We start from the raw sequence: 19,457 nt of genomic DNA on the forward strand, positions 1-19,457 counted from the left end.
ACCAGGAAACTACTAGAGCTAATCAATTAATTTGGTAAAGTAGCAGGATACAAAATTAAAGAACAGAAATCTCCTGTATTCTTATACACTAATGATGAAATATCTGAAAGAGAAATTATGGATTACCTTTTAATTTCTATATTGTTTATAGGTAGGTTACTCAAGAAATTTGAATACATACCCAATTTTGGAGGTCATGTGACTTTTCATTACCAGCATTTATTATCAAGTAAGCAGAAAATTTTGAATACTTATCCAAATGTGGCAGACACTGAGGTGAGTGGCTTAGATCTCCCTTGAAAAAAGAACTGGCCATTCAGCTGAATGCCTTTGGATCTGATAGTTAGGCCAAGCAGTCAGCTGAGTGCTTTTTGTCGGGCCACGCTCTGTTTGGGCAGCTTCCAGGCAGCTTCCAGCTTCCTGACTGAGCACAGCAGGTACTAGATTCTGGCTATTTCTGCCTTACCTGGGACTTCTCTAGTGAGCAATCTTTGCTCTGGAGTTCCTTGTTGGGTTTGCCAAGACTCTGTGCCAGTCCTGCTTCCTCCCTCTTTATCTTTCACAGGTTTACTTCCCTCCCTGCAACTTTATCATAGTGTTTGCTTCCCAGGGAACTCAAACTCAAACATAAGAAATAAAAGGATGTGACAAAAGTTTTTGAAAATGAGGAACATTTTGACACACAAGTACTACTGATGAAAAAATATTGCAGTTTGAAGTATAAATTAAAACGGCCGTAAGAAAAGCATACAGTAGATTTTCTGAATAATTATAAATACATAGAGGTAAAATACCAAGGGAGATTTTCAAATATTAAATGTTTGGCCCCTTGGTTTAGACGGTCACTTCTTGTCAATATAAAATATAAACATTAATATTAAAATTTTCTGAATATTTTTAATTCAAAAAAATAGCACAGTTTACATGTTATAAATCTATTATTGTGTACACCAAGGCCACTGAATGTAAATTTCTTAGTTTAATGTAACTTTTTAGGCATCAATTTTCCATTATTTCCTATACAGAAATAAGTAATCCTTATATTCATCTATTTATATTAAAAGATCTTTTAGATTATCCATTTTACTATGTAAGAAGCAATGTATTTCTATCTTAAATGAACTTCATTAGCACTTCCTAAATCTTTCAAAAGTGATGATTTGTAAGCAGAATAAATAAATTGCAGTTTATGAGCATCTGAAATAAAGTAGTAATGCAAGTCACATAAACCATTTCTTAAGCAAAAATTCTCTTTTTTTGTCATCTTCTGGTACCACATATTTTAGACAACTCTTCTCTTTTGATTTACATCTTTTGTATGCCTTTCTTATTCCCCAATTTTATTACCCTCCTCTTTTCTGCCTCAGATATTTTGGTTCCTATTCTATAAGAGATTTTTGCCTCTTGAAACGAAAATGTCAAATAGGATAAGTCCTGCTTAAAAGTTATGGAGTGATAGCAACAATACGAGACAACTTTTCAACTACTTAATTTTGACTACTACTGATTTGGACAACACTGAAGGTGTTTTTTAAATTTACGTCCAACTTTTGAAGGACATTACACCAGCTCAATTTCTAACATAGATTTTTGATATTATTAACTCATAACCATTCAGCCTGAACATGACTCATAATCGAGGATATAAACACCTGGCTTGATTATGCTTACAAAACATTACTCTATTATACAGGATTTACCTGTGTAATAATTTACCTGAGTGATTTTCAGACAGCTGACTAGCACAAAGTGTGTAGTACATTAAGTTGCTGGAGAAAAGCATATTACTTCCCTGAAGTGCAATACATTTTCTATTTCTGGGGCTTTCTCACTAAATAAACCAACTTTTGAACATAAATAGAAGAGACTGACTCAGTTCACTGCTAAATATCAAGTAGAGGAATGAGGGGGTCTGTTTAGACATCATTATTCTAAACAACGCTAGGTATACCATGTGTCACATATACCAAACCATGAGACTGGTTAGCATGGAGTAGAAAGGCCTGCAGTTTATACAACCAGCCTTACACTCAAATATACACAGCTATACTGAGTAGCATCTTGACCAGTGAAGGGAGATATTAAGAACTGGCTTCTTAAGAAAAAACAAAAACAAAAACTATAGATGTGAGGTTGAAAAGAAAATTCCTTAAGATATTTAACTACTTACTTATACCTTGTTTCATTATGCAAAAATGTGATAAGATAGTAAAATATAGACAAAAATAAGACTAGGGAAATTAGAACAGAGAGCAAGAAATAGAACATAGATAAGTAATATAAAATAACAAATATGGAATTATTCAAAATGTGGGCATCAAAATATGTTATCTAGTCATTTCCAATATGAACACTTATTTGAAAATATAATCATGTAAGTTGTAACATCTAAATTAAATTGAGATTATATAATTTTAAATATGATATCTGCAGTAAATGGATTAAGTCTATATTAATATTTAGTTAATTTCTCATGTTTGTTCTCAATAGCACAAGAACTTTAACCGAGAAGAGAGGTTTCTGGGGAATGAGGCATCTCTGCTATATGGAGACACCCTGCTTGATTATCACTGGGCTTAAGTAAGTGACTGAACCAGAACAGTATTAATTTGGATGCTCATAATTAATATGCTGTGGAACAATGAAGGAATAAAATTTTACTACCCATGGTCACCAATATATTTAAATTTATGAAATACTTAAACTATTCCAACATAAACTGATGTGACAAGCAATAAACAGCACATGTTTAAAATATGTAATTTGTTTCAACATATGTATATATCTGTCAGCATATCCAGCGGATCTATATAATCAAGATAATGAACATGTTCATCATCCTGAAATGTTTTCTTATGCTCCTCTGTATTCCATACTGCCCAATCTATCTCACTTGTCCTCAGGCAACCACTGAGGTACTTCCTATCACTATAGATTAGTTTGCACTTTCTAGAATTTTATATTAATATAACAGTACAACATGTACTCATTTTTTGTCTGATTTTTTTAACTCAGCATAATTATTTGAGCTTCATTCATTTATAGTACAAATCAGTAGTTCATCCTTTTTTATTGCTGAGTAGTATTCCATTATATGGATATTCCATAGTTTGTTTATCCATTCACCTATTGAGGATATATGACTAGTTTTCAGTTTTTGTTTATCACAAATATGTCTGCTTTGAATATTTGTGTAGATGTCTTTGCACAAATGTTTTCATTTCTCTTGGGAAAATGTCTGAGTGCAATGGTGTCTGCATGTTTAACTTTTAAAGGAATTGTCAGCTTGGCATGGTTGCTTTGGCATGGTCTGTCTTTTTAAATTTAGCCACTCTAACAAATATGTGTCTTATAGTGGTTTTAATTTACATTTCCCTAATGACTAATATTGCTTACTATCTTTTCGTGTGCTTACATGGCATCCGTACATTATCCTTGTTGAAGTTTCTGTTCAAACCCTTTGCTTATTTTTGAGCTGCTTGCTTTCTTTTTATTGAGTTTTGAGAATTCTTTACATATTCTGGATACAAATCCTTTTTCATATATGTGTTTGCAAATATTTTCTCTTAGTTGATGACATGTCTTTTTATTCTCTTAGTGTCTTTGAAGAGTAAATTTAAAAAATTTTGATGTCCAATTTACCATTTTCTTTTATGAATTGTGATTTTGGCATTAAATATAAGAAATTTTGGCTTAAGCCATAGTCACATATATTTTTATCCTAATTTTTTCTAGTTGTTTTGCAGTTATATGTCTTACATTTAGGTTTGGACCACTTAGAATTCATTTTTATATATGGTGCAAGGTGTGGATTAGAATTTACTTTTTTGCATATGAACATCCTGTTTTCAGCACCATTTGTTGAAAAATTGTCTTTTCTCCACTAAATTTTCTCTGTATTATTGTCAGAAATTACTTGTTCATATATATTTTTAGTCTATTTCTAGACTCTCTATTTTGTTTCACTGATCTAGTTTTTCTATCTTTACACCAAAGACACACTGTCTTGATTAATGTAGCTTTAAAAGAAGACTTGAGGTAATTCCCTGGTGGTCCAGTGGTTAGGAATCCAAGCTCCCACTGCAGGAGGTCCAGGTTTGATCCCTGATGGGGGAACTAAGATCCCACAAGCTGCACAGCAAGGCCAAAAAAAAAAAATAAGACTTGAAATCAAGTAGTGTTTTCAAACAGGTTTTGTCTATACCAGGTGTTTTGAATTTGCATATGAATTTTAGAATCAGCTTAACAGTTACTACAAAAAAGCCTGCTGAGATTTTTATTGTGATTGTACTGAATCTATAGATAAATTTGGCAGGAATTGACATTGTAATAATATCAAGTTCTTGAAGCCATGAATAAGGCATATTTGTCCATTTGTCTTCTTTACTTTCATTTAGCAAATTTTTGTAGTTTTCAGTGTCTAGGTCATACACATTTTATTTGGATTGATCCCTAAATATTTGATATTTTTGATGTCATTTTAAATTTTTTTAAAAAGTTCAGTTATTGATTATTCTTTGCTAGTATGTGCCGGGAGACAATTCTCCCTAGGTCACTTGCTTCTCAGCATGTCTCGTGAGCAGAGGCACTGATAATGCCTTTCTTTTGGACTTTATTTCCAAAGATGTTTGTATATCAACAATCTTGGGTTATAGAGAAAACATCTCCCTCCACAATAAAAGGATGGTTTGTTTACTCTTCAATTAAATAAATGAAAGGCCCCCTCTGGGGAAAAGTTAAGCAGCTTACTGCTTATTGAGGAAGTGAGAGAGTGGCATTGACATATATACTCTACCAAATGCAAAATAGATAGCTAGTGGAAAGCAGCTGCATAGCACAGGGAGATCAGCTCAGTGCTTTGTGACTACCTAGAGGGGTGGGATAGGGAGGGTGGGAGGGAGACACAAGAGGGAGGGGATATGGGGATATATGTATATGTATAGCTGATTCACTTTGTTATTCATCAGAAACTAACACAACATTGTAAAGCAATTATACTCCAATAAAGATGTTAAAAAAAAATTTAGGTTCTCTAAGCTTGTGGTTCCTCTCCTGCACGTAACTGATTACAAGTATAGGTGTTAACAGGCCCAGTTCACGTCACCCTTTGAGAACTGGGGCTCAGGGAACTCATACAAATGGCTACTGCTTTTGAGTCTTTCTTTTTCTCTGAGTCAGGAATCTCATGTCTTCTGCCAACATTCATGAAAGTGTGGCAGGCTAACTTGCTAGCTTACAAATACGGTAAAGTCTTAGACCCTTCACAGTCTTGAAAACATATAGAAGTACAATTAATCATTTTTTAATAGTTTTTGTTTGTTTGTTTGGTTTGTTTGTTTTAATTTTATTTATTTATTTATTTTTGGCTGTGTCGGGTCTTCGTTTCTGTGCGAGGGCTTTCTCTAGCTGCGCAACGGCAAGCGGGGGCCACTCTTCATCGCGGTGCACGGGTCTCTCGCTATCGCGGCCTCTCTTGTTGTGGAGCACAGGCTCCAGACGCGCAGGCTCAGTAATTGTGGCTCACGGGTCTAGTTGCTCCGCGGCATGTGGGATCTTCCCAAACCAGGGCTTGAACCCGTGTCCCCTGCATTGGCAGGCAGATTCTCAACCACTGCGCCACCACGGAAGCCCTACAATTAATTTTTGTATTATGGTCTTATATCTTGAAATTTTGCTAAACTCACTGATCAATTATAGATAATTGATTGATGGCATCCAATTTTCTACATAGACAGTCATGTTGTCTGTGAACATATTGACAGTTTTACGTTATGTTTATTACACTAGATAAAACCTCCAGTAAAATGTTGAATTGAATTGATAAGCGTGGACACCCTTGTCTTGTTCCTGATCTTATGGGGAAAGTCAGACATTGCAAATTTTGCCTGGTTGGGTGAATAGTTTTATATCCCTATAATTATTCTTGAGCTTTGTTCTAGGACTGTTACTTAGAAACAATTTGATTACTTCAGGTGTTTTAAGATTTGTTAGGTAGGACTGAAACAGTGCTCCTTCTGGGATAATTATTCCCCACTACTGAGGCAAGACTCTTCTCAGTACTCTATCCAGTGCCCATGGACAACCCGTGACTGGTAGGAACAAGTACTGTTAGCCCTATGTGAGGGTCAGGCATTGTTTCTTTTATATCTATCACAAGATTCTTTCTCCAGACTTCAGTTGCATCCTTACAACACATATGCTGACCAATTCTCTCTCCCATCCCTTAGGAGTTTTCTTTGCTAATCTCTGGGTCTTCACTCTGTGCAGCTCTTTCCTCTGCATTACTTTGTCTTGTGAACTGTAGCCACCTTATTCTCACCTGACTCTCAGCTCTATCTCCTCAACTGAGAGAATCTTCTGAGTTCTGCTTGGATTTCTGTATGTTTGGCCACAGCCTGGAAATTCTTTCAAGACAGGAAACTGAGGCAGTTTCTGGGCTTATTTCTCTTTGTTTTTAACTCTCAAGATTCACTACCTTTATTTCTTGATGTTCAATGTCGTGAAAATCATCACTTTATATACTTTGTCCAATTTCTGGTGGTTTTAGGTGGAAGGATAAATCTGATCCCTATTATTACATCTTGGCTAGAAGCAGAGACCACCCTTATGCTACACTTTTACATATCAAAAAGCAATAAAATTCTATTAAGAATATACAACTGATCACATCTATAGAAGGCAAGCAATATATGTTTTTATAATTGTGTACTGACAACTCCCACTGCATATGACATACAAACACATACAATTTTGCCCAAATTTCAAAAATTATACAAATTATACCAAAATATGAAGTTTTAATTGTATCTAGCAGCTTCCTATTCTTAAGATATTTATTAAAGTTCACTTGAATATAACATATGCTTTATTTATATTACTAAGACAGTATTTATATTTTATAACTAAAATTATAATATTAGTTTATGGTTATATTCAAATCCACACCTTCAAATTCTTATGTAAGATGAAAGCAAGGCTAACACTAAGTACATTTAGGAAATATATGATTAAATAACTTTGTGTACCTCCACGGGCATCAGGTAAGCAGAAGGAATAAAAGACTAAGCTAGTTAAGTACAAGTACTGCTGTATAGTACAGATTAGAAGAGAAAAACATAAAGGAGAAAGAAAAAAAAGGGAAAGAGGGCCAAAGAAAAGAACAACTTGGAGAAGAATAATGCTTAAATACATTAGTAACAGTTATCCAGGATGGCTGGTATAGGCTGAGACCAACGTGTATAGAGCTGTGAATACAAACACATATTGGGACTTGAATTTTATTCTTCATTCATTCAATAATTATTTGTTTAGTGTTTACTACATTCCAGTCATTGTTTAAAACAGAGTTCAGCAAACTAGGACAAACGACCTGTTTTTGTACAGCCCATGATCTAAGAAGAGTTTTTACATTTTTGAAGGTTAAAAAAAAAATAAAAGGATATGTAATAGAGATGGTACGGGCTTCAAAGGCTAAAATATTTCCTATTTGGTCATTATAGAAAAAGTTTGTCAACTCCTGGTTTAAGACCTTGGGGATACAACAGTATTTATTCATTTATTTATTTTTTACTTAGAAAATGTTTATTTTGTGGTTTAAGAGGCTTGCTTTCCCTGCCCGTCAGCTGAAAGATGTTTAGTGACAATAAGTACTCAGAATAAGACTTGTTCTAAAGCTCTCTATATGCTATAATTGTATGCCCCCTTTGCCCATTATTTATTTATTTGTTTGTTTGTTTGTTTTTTTTTAACATCTTTATTGGAATATAATTGTTTTACAATGGTGTGTTAATTTCTGCTGTATAACAAAGTGAATCAGCTATGCATGTACATATATCCCCATATCTCCTCCCTCTTGTGTTTCCCTCCCACCCTCCCTATCCTACCCCTCTAGTTGGACACAAAACACTGAGCTGATCTCCCTGTGCTATATGGCTGCTTCCCACTAACTATCTATTTTACATTTGGTACTGTATATATGTCCATGCCACTCTCTCACTTCGTCCCAGCTTACCCTTCCCCCTCCCCGTGTCCTCAAGTCCATTCTCTATGTCTGTATCTTTATTCCTGTCCTACCCCTAGGTTCTTCTGAAGCTTTTTTTTTTTAGATTCCATATATATGTGTTAGCATATGATATTTGTTTTTCTCTTTCTGACTTACTTCACTCTGTATGACAGTCTCTAAGTCCATCCACCTCTCTACAAATAACTCAATTTCATTCTTTTTATGGCTGACTAATATTCCATTGTGCCACATCTTCTTTATCCATTCATCTGTCGATGCACACTTAGGTTGCTTCCATGTCCTGGCTATTGTAAATAGTGCTGCATTGAATATTGTGGTACATGACTCTTTATGAATTATGGTTTTCTTAGGGTATATGCCCAATAGTGGGATTGCTGGGTCATATGGTAGTTCTATTTTTAGTTTTTTAAGGAACCTCCATACTGTTCTCCATAGTGGCTGTATCAATTTACATTCCCACCAACAGTGCAAGAGGATTCCCTTTTCTCCACACCCTCTCCAGCATTTATTTTTTGTAGATTTTCTGATGATGGCCATTCTGACCGGTGTGAGGTGATACCTCATTGTAGTTTTGATTTGCATTTCTCTAATGATTAATGATGTGGAGCATCCTTTCATGTGTTTGTTGGCAATCTGTATATCTTCTTTGGAGAAATGTCTATTTAGGTCTTCTGCCCATTTTTGGATTGGGTTGTTTGTTTTTTTGATATTGAGCTGCATGAACTGCTTGTATATTTTGGAGATTACTCCTTTGTCAGTACAACAGCATTTAAAAGAAAAAACAAAAAAACTAGAGAAAACCTTGACCTTATGAACTGATATTCTATTGAGAAGGATACAGATGAGCAATAAATAAGTGAAACATATAGTTTGCTGGATGATATGTAGAAAATTAAACAGGGAGGGAAATTGGACTGCTAGAGATGAAGTGGTCTCAAGGTCCATAGAGCAAGATGGGGATGATGGTCTTGGGATGAGAGTTAATCTGATTATCTAGACTTTGAGGTGATAAAGGCCATAAAGAGATGGTGGCAAGCTGAGACACTCATTTTGATTGTGACCATTGTGAGAAGGGTAGGAAAGGGAGTGGTGTGTCACCCAAATCTCAGGGTTCTAGGACTCTTAACTCTCTTGCCAATAATGAGATAGATACCAGGGAAGGGAGTGGTCTTATTGGAAACAACCAGAGCTTGTGGCTCCCTCTGGATAAGCAATGATGTTTGGAATAAGGGAGCTGATGTTCATAGCTGGGTTTGGAGAAGGTTTATTTGAAGGTAATGTGGAGAGTAAACTGGAGGAAGGAAACATCACAGCAGGGTCCTTGGAGTGACAAAGTTCTAAGATTAGACATTTCCTGATATAGACAATATATCAAGAAGACACCACTGACAAGCTAAACATTCTAAAAGTTTAATATATATGTGACAAGAGACAGAGTTGTTCCTGTTGTTAGCATCACAACATAAGAAATACCTTATTGAGTCAAATCAATATTTAACCATATTGTTTTCATTAAAATGTTTGTTAAGCACATACTATGCACCCAACACTGTTCTGGGAACTGAAAATACAGTGGTGTGCAAGAAAATATAAACAAGCTCCATCTCTCGTGAAATTTACATTTGAATGCTGTAGATAATTTCAAATTTTTACAAGAGCTGTGCAAGTTGGAAGATACTGCTTTAAATGGAGTGGGCAGGGAGGGCACTCTGTGGAGGTCCCTTTTATGCCAGCTGTTGAAAGATGAAAAGGAGCTAGCCATTCCAGAGCAAGTGAGTGAGGAGAGACAACATGAAAAAAGTGAGAAGGCCCTGAGGCAATAAAGAACTGTAGGAACACTGGTTTATGACTGTGGCAGTTTCTCCTCAGGCAGTTTTGTCAGAGAGCACTATTGATCCTGTGATGAGACAGGGCCCCATGGGACAGCCCTCAAGCCATAGGCTGCCTAGGGTTTATTCTTCACTTTTTTTCTGCTGCTACCGAGCACAGGACCAAAGAAGAGTGTATGGGAAGATAATTTTTCTCCAAATATCATGCCCCTAAGATTCAGAACCTTTAGATGTATCCTTTCTTTGTCCACAATGGTACAGTACATGTACATTGTCCACAATGGTACAGTACATGGGTGGTTTGGACTTCACTTAAAATATCACAAGAGTCTCTCAAAAACTGTGTTTTCATTACTCTCCTCACTACTATGAATTCTTCTAGCTTGATCCTGAGAATAATTGCTTTTTTTTTGGTTACTTCCTTTATACACTTATTATAGATAGCAGGAGGGCAGGAATATTAATAGTAATCACACCAGCAACAGCAATAGTTGGCATTTATTGAGGGCTCACATGTACCAAGCACTTCACATGTAGTCATTAATTTAGTCTTTAAACTAATCCTGAGATGGGGAGAACTACTAATCCCGTTTTCCAGGTGGAGAAACCAAGGCAAAGGGAACTGAGTAGCTGTCCAGTTCTTACAGCTAGCAAATGCTCAAAATTGGCAGAATGAATGCAGGATCATCATGTTCTTATAATTAATGTACTATACCCCTCTTTCTCAATTTATAATTTGTAAAGATAAATTCTGAGTATACACTTTCACTTTACATGGGTGGTTTGGACTTCACTTAAAATATCACAAGTGTCTCTCAAACCCTGTGTTTTCATTACTCTCATCACTGCTATGAATTCTTCTAGTTTGATCCTGAGAATAATTGCCTTTTTTTGTTTTGGTTAAGATCCCTTTTCTTTTCCCTCAATCTCAATCCTTATTTAAGCTTATTCTCAGTCCTTTAGGCTCTTGGCCAATCCATTCAATCATATTCATTCTGCACTCTAGTTTTCCTCAGATCACGTTCTCTTCACAATTCTCTCAGTCCTACAACTCAGTCAGTCTGTGTTCCCTGTCCCCCCTAATAGACTTAAGATTTATTGTTTTGAATATTAGCAAGTTTAGAAGATGGAGTACCAGTCACTTGACTTAAATTCACTTTACCAGATAATTTCACTTTTGCATGTTAGACATTAGTATTTGTGCAATTGAATTTTGTCACTCAGATAAATAACAAATAATAAATTTTATTGGGTAAAATGATTGGGTGAATTTTTTCTACTCATAAGTTTTCCTTGCCTTTATGAGCAATTTCTTAGTTTATTGAAAACTATTTAACATAAACTGACTAAATCAAGTAAAGTTTAAGAGATTATATATGAAAATAAGAAGTGAAATGGATTTCATTGCATAAAAACAGCAAGCAACTCCAAATGCTCTTAAAAAAAATCCCCAAATCCCTTAGTTAATAGAAAAATGACTTTTAATTCATTCATTCACTTATTTGTGTATTTATTTTTCTGGTGCTTTTAGGCCAAATCTAAAAATTCTAAGTGATCACAATGCCTCCAAAATTTGACTTACAAATGAGGATACCATATGAGAAAATATAACTTAGAGAATTAAAAATTATCTTTGATTTTACTTCATTTATATTTGTAGCTAACATATGTGGTTCATTTTATAAAATGAATTAGCTACCTAACCTCACTCAACAGGTTTTACTTATTCATCTCTATATGTGCAACAAGGCTCTGGGCAAAATGACCAAGATACAGCAGAGCAAGACATGGGAAACATTCCTTACCTTTAAAGAAGACAAAATTTCCATCACTGTTTTCATAAACTGCATCGATACTAGGAGGCAAGCCCCGCCAGAAGTAAGTAATTTGCATGGGGTATCCATCCATCACCCTGTTGTTTCTCACTCGCCAAAACCACTGGTCCTACAAACCAAACACAAGCATCTTTCAACAAAGGTGAGGCCTCCGGGAATTTCCCTGTGAGATGGTTTAATGCTTTCACAGCTAAGCTAGTGCTGTTATCACCGGCCTGTATCAAAACAGTCAAAGAAACAGCTACCTTGCCCAGAACGATCACAAACGTTCTGTAGTAAACTACCCAATGTCTAATCCATACATTGTGGTTAAAAAGATAACGTAAAAATACTTAATCTTGGCAGTTTACATTATCTCCAGGGCTTTCTAGATTGAAAAACAGAGGTAGCACAGACAAGTCCCTGCCAGATTTGTGGATTAAGTGAGCTTTCCAAAATATAAGAGCAGCATACGATTACATATGCACCTTTGTATTTATAGACATATGCAAGATCTCCACCTGAAGTGTTGGGATGAAATAGGGAGGCCATGCCTCCTGGTATACCCATGTTACAACTACTTTCCCATGTAATTATAAGTAGAGTCCTCTTTCACCTTCAAATGTGTCCTGGTTTGGATGATAAATTATATTGTCACCTTAAATGAACAAAGTAATCTTGAAGGACGATCATCAGAGTGGATTCCAATCTGGGTCAATTGCCTCTCCTATTCGCTTTCATAATAACCTGTACTTCACTCAGTCATAGCACAGGCCGTTTTATATTAAATGTGTTTACTCTTATCTCTAGTGAATAATATATATGACTTGCTACATAGCAGGTATTTATAAATATTGTTGACTTAATAATTAGACTACACACAAGATTTTTCACCATAAGTTCTCACTAAAGGCAAAAACTCTTTCCCCAAAATGTATACCTGATGACATTAAATTGTTTTCTATTGAAAATTTTGGAATAATTTAGAAACTATCCAAAGTGCTTTAATATTAGAAAAACTAGGTATATTTAAAAAATTAGTTTCCAATAAAATAAAATTTACTATTACATTTTATTTCAGTATTTACAAGCAGAGTTTTACTTGCAAGTTATATATTTGTACTATTTAGATAAGTGCATATCACAAAAATACTTCCATTTCAATTGTCCTCTGCTCTCTTCCCCCAACTTAGGTATTAGTAAGTGATTTATTATAGAGTTTTCCCAAGCTTTTGGCTAAGAATAGGTTAGCCTGACTAGATTTCCTAGAATTTGTCAGTTATTCATATATTCATTCATGCACACACACACAATCTACTAAGGATTCTTGGATTTCAGGTGATATGATAAAAAGGAGATTTCTTCCTATCTAAATCAATCCAAAATATTAAAATTTTCTTAGTAATCTTTGAATAATTGCACTTTGCTCTAGTTATAATGGGCTGTCTTCTCTACTTATTGCTGTTTATAGATAAAAGAGGAAGTAGCTTAATTAATGACTGAGTTCACATTCTATTCTTGTTCTGTTCCTTAATAACTGTGTCACCTTGGTTGAGGTGCTAGTCACTGAGTTATTACCAATAACTGACTCATAGTATGATTACAATATTAAATGTAAAGGACTTTCTGAGGATCTGGCACATGGTAGCATTAAAACTGTTGGTGGTTATTGTTAAAATTATATTGAAACTAGGTACCCTGGTTTTCCTGTTTATAGTTCTGTTTACAATTTTGTCTTGTTCCTTATTTATTCTTCAAATTTTAGTCATATTTTGGCTCTAGACATGCATCTCCTTCCCACAACATCTCCTTATGTTATTAACCTTATGTTGATAATTTCCATAGTACCAGGTACCATAGTACCATTAATCCTGAATTAATTAATTTTTTGATCCACATGCAGGAGATACATTAAGCTGATTTTAAATTACAAAGTTATTTCATGAAAAGATTGATCTAAGAAAATATGTATGGGCATTAAGATCCAAAGTTTAATGTCAGTAGTATGTGAGCAGATGATATTCTGATAATTTAAAACAAAAACAGCATCTTGGTCTAGCTGCAGCAGGGGTTTTTAACTGGGTGTTAAAGTCATTCCAATCTCCACATAAAATATTTTTAAATTATTGTAACATATATCCTAAAATAAATAAAAATGGCTAAAAACCTACTGGATTCTGACAAAGAAATAACTGACCATGATTATTTATGGAACAATTAAACAAAAAGCTCTCTAAGATGAAGAATAGGAAGAAATTGGATGAAAAAGCCTGGAAATATATTCCAATTTTTCTCAGAGAAACACTTCACATTGCTAGAATCTCCCCACATACTGAGACAGGGCCAGTGGCTCTTTGGGACAAATAGGCTGCAGTCAGAAGATAGAAGTACAATCCCAAAATGCCACTAATGAAGGAAGAAATGAAATTACTCCCTCAAGATAAGCAGAGTTAATTTGCAAATCTTCTCAAGGTAATGTGGAAGCATAGGTGAATTCATGTTTATTTCTCATTGACAGTAGCCTTGGCAGAGAGTCATATAAATTGTAGATGCTCAGGTTGTGATTCTATTCAATTTATTCACAACTCTTCTGTTTAGCAGGATTCAATGGTACAAATAATTTAGCAAGTATTCTGTCACAGATGATGTAAACACATACCACAGTCACTATAGATGGCCACTTCAGAAAAAGTGCTTGTGACTAATTTGCAGAGAGAGGATATTTAAAATAATATTGAGGTCTCAGTGCAAATTATCCTTCCAAATGAAACTTTCTCTGACCACCTCTGAAGCCCCTCACTCCACCCACCCATACTTGCTTTTACTCTCCCCCCTCCTCTGCTTTTTCATCATTGATTACATTTACCACCGTTTTACACAATACATGTTTTACTTATTTTTTGTTCATTCTCTCTCCACTAGAACATAAGCTCAATGGTGGCAAACAGGTCTGTCTTTTGTTTTCTTATGGCTTCCTATTTCTAGAAAAATGCCTTGCACATAGGAGAAACTCAGTAAGTATTTCTTGAAAGAAAACAAAAGTTAGGGAGGAAAGGGCAAAGTTAAAGTAAGTGATTAGTTTTTAGAAGCCAAAAGCTATATGGGAGTCACAAGAACACAAAAGTGCTATGAATAGAAAGATGATTAGTACACATTTCATTTTCTGCAAGGGTATGATATATAAAGGACTTTGAACCATGGGCGGATGAAAAAAAAATGTTTTCACTTTTCCAAACAATGTATGTTTTGTTTTAGCTTATGATGTAAAGGAAAGAATGAGGAATCACCTCTACAGCCCCCTAAAAATATTGTTTGTATCTTGCCTCTGACCTCTTTTTGGCTACAGCTCTTATAGAAAAGGGTGGGAAGGGATAGGATACACTAAAAATAATCACAGCTAACACATTTGCAAAGTCAACTTGTGAAAAAGCATCGTGCTTAAAAATGACCAAATAGGAATTCCTACTTAAACACCAATATTTCACTTCAGATACGAACACTTTGGAGCTTACATATGGATTTTTCTTTCCATGTAGTATGGGACCCAGACAGACCATTTTGTTCACAAAGATAACAAATCTATGGTATATATCACAAAGCAGTAACATACAAGAGAAATGCAGTTTGCTTTTCTTCTGTTCCCTCTAAAATTCTGGTTTATAATCTAATCTGCACGTTGTTTGCTGACAACTGTTCAGAAAAAGTGTCCTCCTGCTGTCTGCATATGAAGATGATGATGTCACTGATGTACTTGCAGTAGAGGATGCTGTCTTCAGGCCTCTTTATAAAAAACCAATTAGTAGAACTGACTTACTTTTACTTCTCTTCTAAAATATAAGATTTTTTAATTTAACCAACAACTTGATGTAAATCTATGAATGTCTCACATGTCTCAACATGAACGTTTCCAGAAGGCATTCACTGTTCTCGCAGCCCCCTCCTGCTGTGCCACCTCAGGCTTCCTCTAGTCTTTCCCACTTCTAAAATAGCATCTCAAATCTCTTTATTTCTCATCATCATCACTGTCACCATGCTACTCAGGCTGCCATTGTATTTCACTCAGATGACTGCAATGCCAACTGAAAGCCACTGGTTTGCCTCCTACTGCATCGGAAACAGAATTCAAACTCAGCCTTGCCCCCAGCCCCTGTGCAGCCCCTCATGGGGTTCTTCTGTGTTCATGGTGTTCCAGTTACATGGGCTTCCTTCTGGTTTCTCTATAGAGTCAAGCTCTTTTCTTCCTCAAGACTTCTATGCAGTTTGCTGCACTTTGAATGTTCTTTCCCTTCCTCATACTTTTCACTGATTGCAAATCATCTATTAGTTCTCACCTAAATTATCCTTTCCACAAAAAGGCCTTAGCTGTTCCCTGATTGAAATTAGGTGACTCTACTATACTATTTCACAGTAGTCTGTAATTTTATAGTACTTACACAGTCAGTTACTATATAATTGTTTTTGTGTCTTGAAGTCTTCCCACTGTTCCACTGTGTTATGTGCCCGAGAACAGTGGGTTGGCAGGGATACTGAATTACCAGCTTTGAGTACTGTGTCTTGCAAAGTGTAGGAGCCCTAAACATATTTAATGGACATACCTCTTTATTTTTTTTTAATCAAACCACATGTGTTGAATAACAAATATACCCAAGATTGCTTAAATCAAGGTAACTGCTTAATATGGGTGCCAAACTATTTATTAAAATGACATTCTAATCAAATCAAGGGAACTCACCAGTTATGAAAAAAATTAGAAAAATTTTTATGACTATAATACAGATTTATTTATTAGCAATCATGTATTTTTTTTTTGAGGACTTAATATATGGCTTGGAGAGTGTCTAGGGAATCTGGTGTTCAAAATTAATCTGGTTCTTAAAAAAAAAACAATCAGACATGTAATAATAGTGGAAGAAAGCCCAAATCGTGGCAGCTATATGCATAATAAAGGGGAAAGCAATCTGAATGAATGCTTAAAATTAGGGGAAGAAATGTTGGCCTTCTACTCTGTGGTAGGCCTGTATTTTCTTCTACTGCTTCTTAGGCAGAATGACACCTCTGAGACCCACAGTTCCACCCTGGACCCACCCTTGGAAGCCAGAATCATCAAGTGATGTCACAGGTAACTGGAGTTAGGGAGCCAGCAGTGCATGGGTAGCTACGTAAATCTGGGCAGGAAATGGAGCCAGCAAGGACTTCTAAGCCTGAGAGAAACATCCTTAGAGATGTCTCCTAAGAGAGCATCTGTCCTAGGCCACTGCTTTTTTGAAAGGTCAAGAGGAATAAAAGGGGAATGTGAAGACAAGATTACCGATGGCCATGTTTGCAGTTAAAAGAAAAAATATGCTTTGGTACTAACACTTTCTCCATTTGGACTGACTCATTGTCTTACACATTCTTCCAATGCACAGAGTAAAAGCAAATGATCAGAATTTCTTATAAAATTTAGTGTTCAAACATTGTTTAATCATACCATATGCTAGACCCTATATCTCTCAATCATGTGCATAATTACTGAGCCTACTGGAATACAATTGATATTAATGAATAACAATTATTAGGCTAAATCTATTCATTTTTAGTAATATATATTACTAAATCCAACACATAAATTGCCTACAAGTTTTAAAAAATCTTTTTATATTGAAGTAACTATAGAGTCACATTATAGTTTTAAGAAAAAAACAGAGATTCCTTATACTCTCTCCCGTTTCTTCCAGTGATACCTCTTACATAACAAAAGTACAATATCAAGACTAGAAACTGAAGATTGATACACTCCACTGACCTGCTTAAAATTTTACATGCACTTGAGTGTACATGTGTGTGTTTATGCTAATTTTAATATTGAAAGTACACCTTTATGATGCAGAGATATGGCAGTTGCCACCTTAACTAAGTGATCAAGCTTTGCATCAGTCATAGTAACTTGATATTATACGCCACCTAACGTGATAAAACATAGAATACCTAGACATTTGAAGGTCACAGGATCATCTATGAAGTACAACCATGTAGAAGCCAAACATGTTTAAAGTAGAATTTCATTGAGCCTTTAGGCTTAACTACTTCCAGTTTATAGGAAAAAGGAATAAGTTAAATGACACTTAAGCAGTCAAACACATTTCAGAATGTGAGATGGTATATAAGACAACTGGCCTAGTCTCAGCAAGAAAGAAGAAGGAAAAAAAAGGCAGGGAGAAAAAAGCTGGAGAGAATAATCAGTTAAAAGATCTAAGTAGACATAACAGCCATATGCAATGCCTGGATAGTCACCGGATCCTGTATTTGGAAGTGGAGTTTCATAATATCCACAACTTTCTTTCAAATGTTTCACCAAACACTTGGGCATGTGTTTTGCACATGCACACATACATATGTAAAGAAAATAGAGGCCAACCCTAACCGTTCTTAAATCTATATATTAGATGTGCACATGCTCATTCTTCCAACTTTTCTGTACTTTTGAAGATCCCGCACGTGACAACGAAGATCCCGCGTGCCGCCAACTAAGACCCAGCACAGCCAAATAAATAAATAAATAAATAAATTGTGAATTGTGAAAGGTACTGGGATATTTAAAGAGAGAAAGACCATTTACATATAATTAGCTATATTTCTTTTTCAACATTAGAAAATAAAAAGTAAAATTATAACTTGGAGGAAAAAAAAACTATGAAAGGATGCTTAAAAGATGTATCTAGTAAAGGTAATACCATTCTGGAAAGCTTTCATTATCTTATCACAAGAGCTGACACAAACTGGCTTTTGATATATAAACCTTAGGAGAAAACCTGTTCAAAGTAACCATTAAAAGATACTTTCTCATCAAGACAGTCATGAATGTCTGCAATGATTTTGCAGGCACAATTTTCAGGGCTCATCAATCAAAGATTAATCAGATGTCATTCCAGGAGAAATGATACAGAAGTACATCTCAATAGGTCAAATAGGTCTGGATATTGTCTGTAGTTTTTGAAAAATGCTTAAAACACAGACTCACTATAATGGAGGAAGGAAGTAACATATTCACAAGTGATTCTTCTAAATCAATTTCAAAAGTCACAATTCTGGAATCTCCCTTAATATCTTTAACTATTTTCAAGAAAGAATCTATTATAGTTACCATCTGGATTTAGAAATGTAAATTATTTTAAGAAATAAAATGTATATTTTTGTTCCAAAGGAAAAGAGAGTTGGTATTTTCAGAATAATTTGTTTACCACGTGTGCTAAATTTATGTGATATTTTTTATAGTCTCCAAATGTAAAAAAAAAAAAAATTTTTTTTCAATCAACTTATATTGAAAAATCTACACACTAAAAGTTTAAGTGATATGTCAGATATGGATCACTTGTTAATTAGTATTTATAAAATCTTAACAAAAAGAATACTAATTTTTAAAACTGAAAAATTAATAATTATCCATGCATAATGTAATAACATAAATATTTGTTTTTATTCCATTTATATATGCAGATGATGAATGGTTATGAAGTATTGCTATACCAAGTGTAGTTAAGCCCTGTAATAGAAAGATCTGAGGAGCAAATGAAAGATGGATGTGTGTCTACACTGTTTTCTTTTTAGGACCTTATATCTTTTTTTTTCCTGTTTCTTTTTGCATCTACTCTTGCTCAGAAACCACTTTGCAATGATTGTGATGCAGAAAAGAACAGTTTACTGAAAAATCCTTCGTCAATACACTGCCTTTAGGGAAAGGAGCCTCAAATGGTAGATATGATTGCGCCACACAGTACTATGACATTTTGCTTTCCCCCCACTCCTATGAAG

General features: G+C 34.9%; 1 protein-coding gene across 2 annotated transcripts in view; it reads right to left on the reverse strand.

Annotated features, from left to right (window-relative positions):
* MMP16 (matrix metallopeptidase 16) overlaps positions 1-19,457 on the reverse strand; it is a 340,314-nt gene that overhangs the window by 41,628 nt on the left and 279,229 nt on the right. For both annotated transcript variants that reach the window (XM_061171290.1, XM_061171289.1), the window contains exon 7: positions 11,658-11,796. In XM_061171290.1, the coding sequence (XP_061027273.1) occupies positions 11,658-11,796 (139 nt within the window). The remainder of the gene's footprint in view (positions 1-11,657; positions 11,797-19,457) is intronic.

The sequence above is a fragment of the Eubalaena glacialis genome, chromosome 17 (assembly GCF_028564815.1).
Source record: "Eubalaena glacialis isolate mEubGla1 chromosome 17, mEubGla1.1.hap2.+ XY, whole genome shotgun sequence".
In the NCBI taxonomy this organism is placed as follows: domain Eukaryota; kingdom Metazoa; phylum Chordata; class Mammalia; order Artiodactyla; family Balaenidae; genus Eubalaena; species Eubalaena glacialis.